General features: G+C 39.8%; 1 protein-coding gene across 3 annotated transcripts in view; it reads right to left on the reverse strand.

Annotated features, from left to right (window-relative positions):
* The window catches only part of dnah6 (dynein, axonemal, heavy chain 6), a 408,231-nt gene that overhangs the window by 230,537 nt on the left and 160,822 nt on the right, over positions 1-16,872 (reverse strand). For all 3 annotated transcript variants that reach the window (XM_072258211.1, XM_072258210.1, XM_072258212.1), the window contains 3 exons: positions 15,447-15,614; positions 11,399-11,547; positions 5,015-5,122 (listed from right to left, as the gene is read on the reverse strand). In XM_072258211.1, the coding sequence (XP_072114312.1) occupies positions 5,015-5,122; positions 11,399-11,547; positions 15,447-15,614 (425 nt within the window). The remainder of the gene's footprint in view (positions 1-5,014; positions 5,123-11,398; positions 11,548-15,446; positions 15,615-16,872) is intronic.

Below are 16,872 nucleotides of genomic sequence, written 5' to 3' on the forward strand. Positions count from 1 at the left end.
AATTGATGAAGAGAGGGTAGTATGGGCCCCTCAGTTTAATCCTCAAAATGATCACCCTCTCCAATGTACCTCAAACAGTATGGGCCAGGCTAGTGATCATGCGTTCCTACACACAACATGAGTGGCATTGGCCTGCAATTTCTTCCTCTCAGGAGAGGGAGGAGGATCAGGAATATGTAGGGGATGGTGTAATGGACCTCTTCAAGACAACAGAGATCAGAGAATTTTCCACTAAGGAATTAGCAAGTTTAGGGGATAGGAACAGACAAAAGGCTGGGAAGCCTTTTGGTTATTGAGGTTATGGGATGAGGAGGGTACAGGAGTGATCCTATCTAACAAAATTATGGGTTCTTTAGGGAGCCTATCCTCTCAATATGTGATCAATAATGCCCTGAGAATGATGCATGCTTCCCCAGAGCATAATGTATCACTCTAGGTTCAGTAATGACTACAATTAAATTTCGGTATCCCACTGTTTCTGAATGGCACTTAAAACACCAAACAGAATGGAGCACTGTAGAGGAGGGTACTAAAGTTCTATGCCAGTTGGACCTTATCACAGAATTATACAGCGAGTGTTAACCTGCCTGAGGATATTGAATTAACTTCTGGAATGATAGGACATATGGTTACAGTCCTTCAGTTAGTCCTGACGAAGGGTCTTGGCCTGAAACGTCGACTGCACCTCTTCCTAGAGATGCTGCCTGGCCTGTTGCGTTCACCAGCAATTTTTATGTGTGTTGCTTGAATTTCCAGCATCTGCAGAATTCCTTTTGTTAATGTTCAGCAGCAGTTGGTATCGGGGAGTGGTTAGCACATTTGCACCTCATCCTCACAGGGAGGGGTCATTTGACCTGCATACTCTTCCCTGCAAATAGAGTGTGTATAACTTGAATGCGGAGAAATGTGAAGTGTAACCACACGTCAGTTTGCTTTTGTGTGTGCGAGGACTTTGCCTTAAGAGACTCTGTGAATGTGTTGAGCCCTGCCCAGTTGCATTATCCTTTTAATTTGTTTTCTAATAAGTGTGCTATTTCTCTGTGAGAAATTAATGTCTGTTAATGCAGTTTTTCCAGTTCCATATGAAATTTTAAGGAAGAGGCGCACAGCCTGGATTTTACTTATTAAGGTTTTTTTGGTCAGTTGCTTGATTTCTTGTTTTCTTAATCTGTTACGTGTTTACTATGTCTTAATCTGTTACTTTGAGTCTTGTTTCCCAAGTAATTGGCTTTAGGGATGACTCCAATTTCATACTGACCATATGAATTTGAGTTGATAGGGTAGAAATCTGGGCAACTTTATTCCAGATATGAGATGCCCACATTTCAGAAAGAATTGAGTTTCTGGGGGAATTTTGGTAGTTCTGTTGTTTTTTGTGTTTTCTAAATACCCAGTGACTAATCAGAAGCAAGTGCATTTGCGTCTCTCTGAGTTACAGAATGGTAATATGGTGGATGCTGATTTGTGGTAGGAGATCCTGTGATACATTCCTGGGGATACATAAGAAATAGGAGCAGGAGTAGGCATTCTGGCCCATCATGCCTGCCCCACCATTCAATAAGAACATGGCTGATCTGTCCGTAAACTCAGCTCCATCTACCTGCTTTTTCCCCATAACCTTTAATTCCCTAACTATGTAAAAATCCATCTAACTGTATGTTAAATATATTTAGTAAAGAAGCCTCAACTGCTTCCCTGGGCAGAAAATTCCACAGATTCACCACCCTCTGGGAAAAACGGTTTCTCCTCATCTCCATCCTAAATCTTCTCCCATGAATCTTGAGGCAATGTCCCCTAGTTCTCGTCTCACCTACCAATGGAAACAACTTTTCTATTTCTATCTTATCTATCCCTTTCAAAATTTTGTATGTTTCTATAAAATCCCCTCTCATTCTTCTGAGTTCCAGAGAATATAGTCCCAGGAGACTCAATCTCTCCTCATAGGTTAACCCCTTCAGCTCTGGAATCAACCTGGTGAACCTCCTCTGCACTGCCTCCAAAGCCAGTATATCCTTCCTCAAGTATGGAGACCAGAACTGCACACAGTACTCCAGGTGCGGCCTCACCAGTACCCTGTGTAATTGTAGCATGACCTCCCTGCTCTTGAATTCAATCCCTCTAGCAATGAAGGCCAACATTCCGTTTGCCTTCTTAATAACCTGTTGTACCTGCAAGCCAACTTATTGTGATTCATGAACAAGCACTCCCAAGTCCCTCTGCACAACAGCATGCTGCAATCTTTCACCATTTAAATAATAATCTGCTCTTCTATTATTCCTTCCAAAGTGGATGACGTCGCATTTGCCAATGTTGTATTCCATCTGCCAGACCTTGGCCAACTCACTTAACCTATCTATATCCCTCTGCAGACTCTCCACATCCTCTGTACAATTTGCTTTTCCACTCAGTTTAGTGTCATCAGCAAATTTTGCTACGCTACACCCAGTCCCCTCTTCCAAATCATCAATGTAAATGGTAAACAGCTGCGGGCCCAGCACCGATCCCCGCGGCACCCCACTCACCACCAACTGTCAACTGGAGAAACACCTATTTATACCAACTCTCTGCCTTCTGTTGGTTAAGCAATCCACTATCCATGCCAATACACTTCCTCTGACTCCATGCATCCGTATCTTATTGATAAGTCTCTTGTGCGGCACCTTATCGAACACCTTCTGGAAATCCAAGTATACGACATCCACCTGTTCCCCTCTATCCACTGCACTCATTATGTCCTCAAAGAACTCCAGTAAGATTGTCAAACAGGACCTGGTCTTTCTGAATCCATGCTGTGTCTGTCTAATGGAACTACTCCTTTCTAAATGTTTCACTATTTCTTCCTTAATGACAACTTCAAGCATTTTCTCGACTACAGATGCTAAGCTAACTGGCCTATAGTTGCCCGACTTTTGCTTACATCCTTTTTTAAAAAGTGGCATGACAATTGCTGTCTTCCAGTCCGCCGGGACCTGCCCAGAGTCTGGAGAATTTTGGTAAATGATTAACAACGTGTCTACTATGACCTCTGCCAATTCCCTCAGCACCCTGGGATGGATCCCATCAGGACTAGGGAACTTATCTGCCTTCAGGCCCTCTAGTTTGCTCATCACTATCTCTTTAGTGACAGTGATTTTATCGAGGTCCTCACCTCCCATTTCATCCATAACATCATTCTTTGGCATACTAGACGTGTCCTCACTGTGAAGAATGACACAGAATAGTCATTCAGTGCCTCAGCCATTTCCTTATCACCCAATATCAATTTCCCCTTCTCTTCTTCCAAGCGACCTACGTTGATTTTAGCCACCCTCTTCCGCTTTATATACCTGTATTTATAAAAACTTTTGCTATCTGTTTTTATATTTTGTGTTACTTTACTTTCATACTCTATCTTCCCTTTCCTTATTTCTTGTTTAGTTGTCCTTTATTGCTTTTTAAAGTTTTCCCAATCCTCCAGTCTCCCACTACTCTTTGTGACTTTGTACACGAGCTTTTAATTTGATACTATCTTTTATTTCCTAAGTTATCCAAGGCTGGCTCTCTCCACACTTACTGACCTTACTTTTGACTTTGCGTTTGAATTTCCACACTGGACCAACGAATCAGGTTGCTGAATTTGTATGAGGACTCCTTACTACATCATGAAAGTAATGCCACTGATATTGATTGCTTTGACAAAGAAAAAGACCGATAGGGGAATTTATCTGGCTTCTTGGGTTTTGGCATTCTGTTTTGGAGTAGCTGGGAGGGTAGAGTCTATTCCAGCTATTCCCATGTGGAGTAAGTGCTTTAATGTTGATATTTCCCTATGTACCATTTGTTTAATAGGAAAGTCCTGACTCTTAATGATTTCCCCACCTGACAGAGTGTAGGTGTAGGTGATATGTTGAGTACAAGTACAAGGTGCAAGGTGCAAGCGTGAGCAGGAATAGTACTCTGAGACAGCTGTGTCTATGCCAAACAGTGTTGTGAAGCTGGGCACTTGCTGGATGCTGAATGACACTTCCTGGATATGCAGTCCCTAGGCCTACCCTGGTACCCACAAGGTGATGTAGTTGATATGTGGTGCCATACGTATACTACTCCAGTGCCCTGGATAGACAGCTTGTCCATGCTGGTCAATAAGAGGGCTACTACAAAGGATGGAAGGTTTGGAATGACAGTCTTTCTCAGCATGGTGTGGCCAGACTGTCCTGGGAACCTTAGACTACCTCCTCACGAAGGAAGGTGGCATGTATTGTTATTGGTCAAGAATGTTGTACCTACATTCCTGATGGATCAGGTTAACATCACTCACCTCATTGATCATATTTGAGAATCAGTGTATAAGATCAAGTGGGGCACCAGTTCATTAGCTATTACATATTGGGGAAGAGCTGGTGGCTTTTTGGGGCACAGGGAGGCTGGTGGACTCTATACTTGCCATGTTTCTGGTCCTATAGGTGAGTGATTTGATTACATGTAACATTTCCCTAATATTGAACGATGCTGATGTGCGTTATCATTCTGTTCATGCAGAACAGAAAGTAGATGAAGTCTATTATTCCTTTACATCTGGAGAACTGTGAACTATCCACGGGTAGAAATCTTACTCACAAGTGCATCATCCCACTCATGAGGGCACAAGCAGCTTGAGGTGGTACCTTCTCAGCTCTTTTAGACCTGCTGCCATGTAGTGGAAAGCACTAAATAATTCAGCACTTTCTAAACAAAGGAACAAAGATCTTATATGACTTCAGTCAGTGTCTCCACAGTATTCTACATCAGGACGTGCCTTGTGATGAGAATATTAATGAGGATGGCAGCTGTGGTATCCTGACTCTGTTTAGGTATCAAGGGCAATGCCAAAAATGAATAAGATCTAATTTTTAGGCACTTATTAATGTAACTCTACAAGCAAAACACAAAGAATACACTGAATTAGTACTGCTAAATGTTAATGACATTGTGTCACATTCCAAAAAAAGTCATTTAAGAGGACAGTAAATAATATATTTAAAGATCTAATAATTACGCAAAAAGTAGTGCATCATCTGTCAGAAACTTTGGTAGATTAGAGTCTCTTAATGCTCTGATCAGCACAACATCCTCATTCAAATCTGGATTCTCTCTCTTCAATGACCTAAATAGAAAATAATGTAGTTAGAACATTAAATTATCATATGTCTTCAAGTGTTGTATAAACAAAAGCAGCATTTTGTGCAAATCATTATTTATTCTAATAAAATATTAACATATATACAGTTAAATATTACTGTTCAGGTCATTATAGGGAACATCTTTCCATATCAACTAAACGAAGACAAAGATTTCATTTATTGTGCTGACTTCAAATAGTTCCAATCATGAGCATGTGTGTGATTTGAGACTAAACTCAGGAAAACATGACAATTAAATTCTGTTAATTAACATATTTTGAATGAATGAATGAATGAATGAAATTTATTTCGGTCAGTACAAACATAACAAAAGTATCATTTACAACGATGATTTCATAGGACAAAATTACAACAAAAAAATAGATATTCTTTAAAACAGACTGAAAGGGTTTAGGCTGAAGCTACACCTTATTACGCCTACCCTTCTTACTTATACAACAACACATTAGGCGTCAATCATCACATCAAAACAAAAAAAATTCATAATCTTTTAACCCAAAATCCAATTCCAAGTACCATTTATTTATATTACTCCCATTCATATTAAATCATGTATTTTATATTTGTTCATTAAATATTTTGCTGTGTAATCTTTATCCATAGTTATTTTGCATCCATTATCAGCTTGCTGTGTTTTGAACTTATTCTTTACTCCATCATCTCATCTATCCACTACCAAGGTATCTTTTATTTTTGGGCTGGATTTCCATAACAATATAACTATTATTTAACTATGTTCCTTGCCTTCTTTTTCACCAGGAATATTGAACTATTCTAGATAATGATAGCATCAACCTTCCCTGTTGCCTGCAATTGAATACGTAAATTAGTGAGATTCAGCCAGACAGCCAAGAAACATTTTCTATGGGAAGGCATCTCTGCAAAATTTGGTGACGTGGGAAGTCCAAGCCATTGAATCCTATCATGTAGACCTTACTGGAATGCACTGAAGAAAGAAGTCTGAATCCTGAACCAAGAAAGAGAGGGTGAAAGTTAAAGACATAGAGAGGCCCAACAAGGGGAAGGCTCTCATGATATTAGTCATAAGTACTGGGGACAATGATTGAATAAGATTATTTAGGGTAGGGTTAGGATCATCTGGTAGAGTTCAGTAAAATAGATTGTACAAAAGGTTGAAAAGAAGATCAAAGTAGAAGGTTCGTTAGAAGGATTTGGAGGTGGGCATTAGGAGAGATGAGAGTGGGGGTTTCTGTAACAGTAAAGCCATAATAAGTATGTGTAAATTAAAACACCACTATGACAATTTCCTAGCATCAGATCTAGCTGCTCTTATTGAATTTGGAATTATTATTGATCTCTAGAATGGTGATGTCACTGACTCTCAAGAGGACAGGCGACTCCTTTGTTGCAGATTATCTGCCATATGTGGTACAAATGTTACTTGCCATTTGTCAAATTTGACTGTCAGTTGTCTTGGTTAGAACTTACTGCAAATAGAAGTGAAATCTCTTCAGTCACAAGAGTTCATCCATAACTCTGACGTGCTGGAGGGAAGGTAATTAATTAAGTGGCTAATAAGGTAATTAAGTCAAGTCACTTTTTATTGTCACTTCGACTATAACTGCTGGTACAGTACACAGCAAAAACGAGACAACGTGTTTCAGGACCATGGTGCTACATGAACAATACAAAAACTACACAGAACTGCATAAAACAACACAAAACTACGCTAGACTACAGACCTACCCAGGACTGCATAAAATGCACCAAACAGTGCAGGCATTACAATAAATAATAAACAGGACAATAGGCACAGTAGAGGGCAGTAGGTTGGTGTCAGTCCAGGCTCTGGGTATTGAGGAGTCTGATGGCTTGGGGGAAAAAACTGTTTCATAGTCTGGTTGTGAGAGCCCGAGTACTTCGGTGCCTTTTGCCAGATGGCAGGAGGGAGAAGCGTTTCTGTGAGGGGTGCATGGTATCCTTCATAATACTGTTTACTTTACGGATGCAGCATGTGGTGTAAATGTCTGTAATGGCGAGAAGAGAGACCCCAATGATCTTCTCAGCTGACCTCACTATCCACTGCAGGGTCTTGCGATCTGAGATGGTGCAATTTCTGAACCAGGCAAAGATACAGCTGCTCAGGATGCTCTCAATACAACCTCTGTAGAATGTGGTGAGGAAGTGGGGGTGGGAGATTTACTTTTCTCAGCCTTCACAGAAAGTAGAGATGCTGCTGGGCTTTCTTTGCTATGGAGCTGGTGTTGAGGGACCAGGTGAGATTCTCCGCCTGGTGAACACCAAGAAATCTGGTGCTCTTAAGGATCTATACGGAGGAGTCGTCAATGTTCAGGGGAGAGTGGTCGTTCCATGTCCGTAATAAAGTGGTGGTTAGACTTAGAATACAGTCCTGAGGAATAATGGTAGTCCTTTGTGCTAGATATAATCCAATCTCTGGTGACTTTATAGACCTATCACAACTCTCCCCTATTCACTAACTCTCACAAATTCCCACTAACTCCATAGCTGCAAAACAAACAGAATATATTGAAAGCACTCAGCAGGTCAGCCTGCATCTATGAAAGGGGAAACAATTGCCCAAAATGGGAAAGAAGTTGTACAAGAGGTGGGGAGAAGTGTAAAGAATACCTTGACAGGGTGAAGCCATGGTTGCAGGTGTAGTGGTCAATGGTTAATATAGAAGGTAGAAAATGAGAACAAAGACAAAGAATTGTAAAATGTTGCAAAACACTGGGAAACCAGAATGCCAGAATGGAGACTTACAGTGACAGACAGTTCTTCATTTTTAACTCTCCAACCCACTCTCTATCTAACCTACTTGTCTGTGGCCTTCTGTGTTATCACAGGGCATTGGCTCAGTTTTTCTTTCTTCCTTTCTCCATGAATAAAGCAATACCCACTAGGTATATCTTATATCCCTTCATCTAAGGAGGAGTTGAGGCCAAATTCAGATCAGCTATAATTTTATGGAATAGAGAAACAGAATTGAAAGTCACCCTGCTCCATTCATGATAACAAATAGGTTAGGAGGTGTTATAGTATTAGTATTGATTCAACCTACTAAACCTTTCATCATAAGTCAATCCTTTCCTTCCTGGTGTTAATCTAGTGAATCTCTTCTGAACTACTGTCATTGCTGATATGAAGCTGATCAAGAGTAGTATCTCTTTGCCCAATGAGAATTTCAAGCAGCGCACTGTGGTATTACAGCATTCATGAAGATGATAAGCCTGCTCCCCTGCAGCAGAGACCAAAGTTCTGATTGAATTTATGTGAGATTACCCAGTAACAATAAGACACTTAGTGGTCCATCAGCTGAAGTTCTTGAACTAACTCCTCACCCTGAAGCTGAGGCTATAGCATGGTGGGATTGTTACCCCTTGTATCCTTCCCATAAATTAATTTAGATGATAATTCTCAGGGCAAACATAAATGTACACTTTTTCTGATAAGGCTCCAAATTATATATTCAAAGTCTCACATCTTACTGCAGCTCACGAGTGCCAGGTATCTACCCTGATACACAAGCCCCTCCAACCCATCTTGTTCATCATTTGTAATGCTAAGGAGATCGTGCTATTGAATGCCAGACACAAACATATTTTGTGCTTGTCTTTTACATCATCTTCCTTGGCAATTTACTCCTGATTTTTCTACTCATTTTTCATCTCAGATGGCTCTGGTACTTGGGGGTAAAAGGATGAAACATGAAGCAAAACCTGAGAGGAATGCAAACAAAACCTGTGATCAAGACACCTTTGTGGCAAAGGAACAGCACACTGTCGATAAATGTGTTTAAAAGTAATCAGTACCAAGGGGAAGGATTAATAATCAGGATTCATTTTTGATTTATGTACGAGAAAAATTTTGTCCAGTCTTTGCTCTAGTCTGTGATTGGGCATCTCCTCCTCCTGGTAAGGTGCTGATTACAGAGGACCATGCCCTCCCAGCTAGATGGCCTCCATGTGCAAAAGTGTGGATGAAAATATGAGTGTCTCACCGCAGTAATATAAATGAGTGTGACTTAATGAAATTGATAGATTATGTATTCCAGTCAAGATGATGTCAGCGTACCACGCTCCCTCAGTCAACGTCTTCCAGACACCACACGAAAAGGCCTTTTTTCACTTCTTTTATGTCTGATTATCTCCTAAAATATGTTTCTGGGACCGCTAGAGCCTGCGATTTATAGTTTGCAGATCGATTGAGTAATCTGGTGCTTTGCTGTCTCCAAGAAGATTCTAGAAAGCAAGCGCATACTCAGACGGCTTCGAGACGAAGAACCTTTGAAACAGAGCACAAGCCGAACTTCGACTTCATTTCATGATCAACGCATCCATTAAGCGCGAATTAAAGCATCAAAGAAGATTGAGACATTGAGGCGGATACAAAAGGTGAGCAAGAGATTAGTGCCAACTGCTTTCTTCTTGACCGCAGCCAAGAAGGAGTCTATGAACAGCTTATTGCTGTGTGGGTCGTTGTGGCAGGTGGGAAGGGCTCTCTGCCTTACGTGACGTCCCTTTATTTCGATGAATGTTGGTGATATCAGAGGATGATATTGTGGTTCTGCATTTATCGATTGGACTATTGTACTTACTTACTGTGGCCTTTTTCGGACTTACGGTTTTTATATTCTGTATGTTTTATATCCCATTCCTATTCTGTTTTGTTGTGCAAGCTGAGGGTGTTTGGGAGTTGATGTTCTATTGAGTTCTGTTCGACTTTTTATGCAGAGGAGGGTTTATTTTGGGGGGGGGTCAATGTTTCTGTTCAGTTTGTGCAGGGGGAGGGGGTTTCGGGATGCCACGCTATATCTACACTCTATCAGGTACATACTGCCGCAAATGTTTGTTGATGATGGAGGGACTGGATGCTCGTGGAAGGGGTACCAATCAAGTGGGCTGCCTTGAACTGGATGGTGTCCAGCTTCTTGAGTGTTGCTGGAGCTACACTCATCTAGGCGAATGGCAAGTATTCCATTACATTCCCGACCTGAGGCTTGTAGATAGTGGACAGGATTTGGGGAGTCAGGAGGTGAGTTACATGTCACAGGATTCCTAGCCTTTGACCTGTTCTGATAGCCATGGCGTTTATATGACTAGACCAGTTCAGTTTACTGTCAATGGTAACCCCCAGGATGTTGATAGTAGGGGATTCAGTGATGGTGATGCCACTGAATGTCAAGGGGCAATGGTTAAAGCCTCTCTTGTTGGAGATGGTCATTGCCTGGCATTTGTGTGGCTCGAATATTATTTGCTACTTGTCAGCCCAAGCCTGGATATTGTTAAGGTCCTGCTGCATTTGGGTATGAACTGCGTCACTATCTGAAGAGTCACAAATAATGCAGAACACTGTGCAGTCATCTGCGAACATCCCCACTTCTGATCTTTTGACGGAAGGAAGATCTTGATGAAGCAGCTGAAGATGGTTGGTCCTAGGACACTTCCCTGAGGAGCTCCTGCAGTGATGTCCTAAGGATGAGATGATTGATCTCCAACCACCACAACCATCTTCCTTTGTGTCAGGTATGATTCCAACCAGTGGAGGGATTCCCCCTGAATTCCCATTGACTCCATTTTAGCTAGATGCCCTAGCACATAAATTTTGACAGTATGATTATTTACTTTTACCCCTGAACTCTGTTTAATATTCAGTTTTATACCTATTCTACCTTTCATTTTGGGATTCTCTGGGTTCTGGACCAAGTCCAAACATGATATTTTATATCATATCTAGCTATCTTTTCTTTGAAATATTCACAGATTTAAATTAGGTTAAACCTCTCTTTTTAAATCCATGTTGACTAATCTGTACATTACAATTTTAAATGTTCTAGATTACAACCTCGTGTAAAGATTCAGTTCCTGCGCTATCATCCTGCTTAAATATAGAGATCACATTGGCATTACCTACTCATCCAGTATCAATACTTGCTTTAATGATTTTTTAATTGTAAACTAAAGTGGCTCTGTTATCTTTTCTCTAACTTAACATTAATTATCCTGTTCAATTTTAAGATTAGTATCATACCATTGCTCTTTAATTTTTGTGAACAAATTAAGGATTATTCTGAAATGCCCTGAGTTAAAAATTCAACTACAATCATCAAATTGTGCGAAGTACACTTTATGGAAACTTACTGATTTTTTGGCAGTTAGTTTATCAGCAAGCTGATTGAAAATTCCTAGTTTACAGGTACAGGTTGAAAATCTTTCTTCTTAAGTACACAGAGGACACATATGAACTTGCTTCCTTACCCAGCCATGACAAGAACGGATTTGACTGCCCTCATGCCAAAATCATAATGATCCTGCTGGGAGAGCTGCTCACTACATAGTTTGTACATCTGGGTCATCTTTCTGGCCAAAATTTTGCTGGATTCAAAACCTTCTGAGTACAAAATAACCTAAAATGAACAAAAACAATTTTAAAAAAAATAAAAAGGCAAGGATTTGCCTAGTGATTTGCATTCATAATTTTAATTTATCAAATCAAGGGTTAGCTAGATGAGAATCCAAATTTACTCAAGATTTTAAGCAATGTAGCAGAGTAAATAGCATAGAAATGAGCACACATTGCAAATGGAATCTACGTTTTACTGTTCCCTTGAATACATAACAATATCACCCATCCATAGACTTATTCTTTATATATGCAAGTCAGATATGATGGCATGGAAACAGCACTGGCAGGAACAACTGAATGAAAGAATATCTATTACTTACATAATTCTAAAGAGTCTATTTTTAGGTTAGAAAAAAACTACTACTGAAACAAACAAGCTCTGACAGAAATAGACAAATACCTAAGACATAAGGATTTCTTATTTAGCAACATTATTTAATTCTGGGAAGAGTTTTGTCCAACTAGTATACGTATGAATCTGTTTGTTTGAGAATAATTAAATAGCAGCACATCATAATTTTGTCCAGAAAGTCAATAGGATCAGAGAGACAATTTTTGTGTTTGCTTTCTTGAAAGTAAACACAAAAAAAAACTTATGGAACTAGTGGAGAATAAGTCTGATGAACTGTCAGAAATCAGCAATAATGAGAAAAAGGATTGGAAAAAATAAAGGGACTGAATGCTGATAAATCTCAGAACCTGATAAATTGCATCCTAAAGTTTTGAAAAAAGTGGATATGGGGAAAGTGGATGAACTGATTGTCATCTCACCATATTCCATAGATTCTACAATAGTTCCCACAGTTTTATTCCCACTATTTACAAGGGGTGATTGATAAGTTCATGGCCTAAGGTAGAAAGAGTCAATTATAGAAAACCTAGTACATTTATTTTTCAACATAGTCCCCTCCTACATTTACACACTTAAGCCTGATTTATACTTCTGCATCAACACCTCGCCGTAAGTACTGCGTCGCCGCAAACCCTACGCAAAGCCGACGCGGAACCCTACAAGAGAACCTGCGTTGCTGCGACGCGCACCTCTCCCAAAATGTAACTGCGCGTCATGACAACGCAGACCGCAACAGCTGCGATTGGTCCGCTTGGTAGCATCGCATTTCCTCCTACGCTGCAATAGCTTCCCATTGGCCGACTGAAGGGCAGGGAAGGAACTCTGGCTGCAATGCTTTCCGTGAAGCTTTACAGACCTCTGAAAATATGGAGGACACATTTCGCTTTTATGAAAAAAGACGCTCGCTTCTTGTTTATCCCGAGAAAGACTACCATGACCATGAAGCCTTGCGCAGGCAAGTGTGTGTACGCATGCACAATGTGCACAAATAGCAGAGTGATGCAGACACACCAACGCACAAGTATAAGTGCTCACAATGCGCATAAGTCACTTGCGTAGGTTACGGTGTCCAGTTAACGCAGAAGTATAAATCAGGCTTAAGTCCAGCAGTCGTGGAGCATACGGATCTTGGACCTCCAGAAAGTGCCCACAACAGGGGTAATTGATAACTTCATGGCCTAAGGTAGAAGGAGATGAGTTATACAGCTCTCGTTACATGCACATGCAGTTCAACTCTTTGAGTGATTATGCAGAAAGTTTGAGGTTAATAACTCATCAGTTAATAACTCATCAGGGGTCATTTATAGGTTCGTGGCCTAAGGTAGAATAAGATGAATTATTAACTTCAAACTTTCTGTATAATCACTCAAAGAGTTGAACTGCATCCGCATGTATCAAGAGCTGTATAACTCATCTCCTTCTACCTTAGGCCACGAAGTTGTCAATCACCCCTGCTGTGGGCACTTTCTGGAGGTCCAAGATCTGTATGCTCCACGACAACCGGACTAAGTGTGTAAATGTAGGAGGGGACTATGTTGAAAAATAAATGTGCTGGGTTTTCTAAAATTGACTCCTTCTACCTTGGGCCATGAACTTATCAATCACCCCTCGTAGAACAAGATGGAGAGAGAACCACACAGCACTTAGTTTGACAGCAGTGGTAGGAAAAGTTCTACAATTGGTTAGTTATTAAACACACAAGATTGCAGTTGATATACTGATATAGATTGTGACTGGTCTACATTCAAAAACACAGTAGGAACCAACAGGTAACTTTCAGATTTAGAATCTGTGAAACAGGGATCTATGCAAGGGCCTCAGTTATTCAATTTATAGCAATAATTTGCCTGACCAGCTGAATGCAATCTATCGATGTTTTCTGATAATACAAATCTGCTGTTAGCATAACATTGTTATAGTGCCAGCAATCACCAGTTGGGGCTTAATTCTCGCCACTGTCCATCAGAAGTTTGTATGTTCTCCCCATGAACCCATAGATTTTCTTCAAATGCTCCACTTTCTTCCCACATTGCATGGTTAGAGTTAGTGAGTTGTAGGCATGCTATGTTGGCACGGAAGCATGGCAACACATGGGGGCTTTCCAGGACAATCTGCACTAATTTGATTTGACGCCAACAACACATTTCACTTTATATTTTTTATGCACATATGAAAAAGTTAAGATAATCTCTATATCTGTTTCGTTATGTGAGTTCTAAGGAGGATATAGAAGCGCTTTGGGGTATTTGGATGGGCTAAGTTAGTGGGAAGTTTATGCCTTTTCATCACTGAGTCCCATGACCAATAGCAGCTCCGTGAGAGGGCTGCACTTGAAATTAATTTGATGGTTTAAAACTAATATCTGTGTCAAAATGGTAGCTGTCATTTACTGCTTGGTCTGCAACATGAGATTATCATATTGGTCGAATCACAGACAAGAGAAAATCTGCAGATGCTCTAAGTCCAAACAAATCGCATAAAATGCTGGAGGAATTCAACAAACCAGGCAGCACCATCTCAGCTGAAACATCAACTGTGCTCTTTTTCTTCAATGCTGCCTGGCCTTTTGAGCTCCTCCAGCATTTTGTGAGTGTTGTTTATCATATTGGTCATGTGTTTACTGTATATAAGTAGGGAGTGTATCTGAGTCAGTAATCAGTCAGTTTCTTGAGCTCTCACCCACTTTATTGGGGATCTTAGAGCTGCAAGAGCACTTTCAGATCTATACAATAAATACTATCAATAAATACAGACCCTATCCCATTTTCTTACACAGTGCCAATTCTTACCACCTTCCTGATCTCTCTGCTTTTGTTGCCACAGGGTTGAGTAATATGATTTCAAAACTAATTGCATGCCAATCATCAAATCACCAGCTTTTGGTCTTACTTCTAGCTTCTTTTGGGAAACTATGAATGCTTTTTAATTTGGACATGATCTAATCTATTAGTTCCATTTTCAGTTTAAGGAACTATCTAAAGAATGAAGAGCTCTGAAAATAGTGCAAGTTTCTCTCCTTCTCTCTCCAACTGTTACACACTGTTCACTTGTCTTAGAGCAAAGATTTTGAAATATATCCTCTTGCTTTATTTTAAATTATTAAACAAAGAATTGAACAAAACTGTTCAAAGTTTTATTAATTTTTTATTTCAGTTAGACATATACCATGGAATAGGCCCCTCTGGTCCTTTGAACCGCATTGGTACAGCAACCTCTGACAACCACGAATTTAACCTTAACCTAATCACAGGACAATTTACTATGACCTAATAACCAACTAACTGGTATGTCTTTGGCCTGTAGGAGAAAATCCATGCATACCACAGGGAGGATGTAGAGAATCCTTACAGAGGAACCCAAAATTGAACTCCAAGCTCCGCCGCCTCGAGCTGTAATAGCATCATTTTAACTGCTACTTTATAATGCTGTAGTGCGACACTATTAAAAATGTTCATTAGTTTGACTAATGGTATTAATCCTATCTTTAGCAAAATAAACCAACAAAATTATTGTAAGAGACATGAACAAAAGCTCAATGATTTGATTACCTCAGCAATCAGGGCATAGTTTGGAACCATCATTGCAATTGGTCTAAAAAGAGCCTTCAGATTGTCTGGAAGTTCTGTTCTTCCAGCATAACCAGGGTTCATAGTGATGAATGCGGCACAAGACATGACCAGCTTGATTTCTCTGCCTTCAAACATGAAACGAGAGAGCTACAGAAAAGAGGCAAAAATTATTACGTTTCCTGATTTATTTTTCTTTTGAAGGTTCAGCACATTCATTGGCATTTGTCCAAAATTTTAACAATTTAGATCAATAAAGAAAGGAAAACATATAAAGTAAAGCTCTCAATTGTTTAATTATTTCACCAATAAATGTATAGTTCTGAAAAGTTCCATTCTTCATTTAAATGACAACTTATGTGTAGTTAAATTGCCTCACTAGCATGTTAATCATTCTACATTACTGAAGCTTGATAAATATTATTAATAGGCTGATGTAATATTGTGTAGATCACTATCAAGGGCAATTACTTCCTCAGTCTATGTTCAGAAATGAAACACACAAGCCTTATCCCACCTCACTTCATTTCAGAAAATCTTAGGGAAGTAATAAGACAAGTAGACTTGCTCAGACCTCATCTGCTCTTCTGTTCTAGTTCCCAAAAACACTAAACTCCCTGATCTTTAAAAAAAATGTATCCACCTTCTCTTAAATGTCCCATTAGGCATGATCTAGCCTCCAGAACTTCCTAGGATAGAGAATTCCAGAGATATATTGCTTTCTGCAAAACATGGTAACCTCAGTATTAAATAAACATCCTAATCATATACCCATGTCCCCTCATCTGAGATTCTCCCTCTGGTATAAGCGTCTCAACATCATCACTGCCAAGCCATCTAAGGATTGTATATGTTTCAATGAGATCATCTACCATTCTTCTTAACTCAGACTTGTTTAAGATCCAAGATTGTTTAATATCATTTCCAGTACACAAGTGAAATAATTGTTACTCCAGATCCGATGCAGCACAAAAAAAGACATTGAGAGAAAGAACTGTCACGTACCCCGTGACGGGGATAAAGAACCAGCAGAAATAGAAACCACTTTGGAGTCTCATTTTGCTAACAACTAATAATATTTGTTAGTAACTATGCAATACAGTAATATAAATGTAAATAAATCAAACAGGTTAGCAATGATTATATATAAAAGTAAGTGTGGAATATATATGTATGAAAAACCAAGCTTCTTTACGTCTAGGGGTAAAAAGGTACAGTCTTACGATGTTGAGTAAAGTTCAGTACAGTTTGTGGTATCTAGTTGAGCAGTGATGGGCGGGGGGGGGAGAGAGAGAGAGAGAGAGAGAGAGATGGATAGATAGATAGATATGAGTCTTCAGTTGAGCTGATGCCGTCGATTTTCTCGTTGTCCTCCGAAATCCTTTACAAGTCACCAACTGTGACTTTA

This window comes from Mobula birostris, chromosome 5, assembly GCF_030028105.1.
Source record: "Mobula birostris isolate sMobBir1 chromosome 5, sMobBir1.hap1, whole genome shotgun sequence".
NCBI lineage: Eukaryota > Metazoa > Chordata > Chondrichthyes > Myliobatiformes > Myliobatidae > Mobula > Mobula birostris.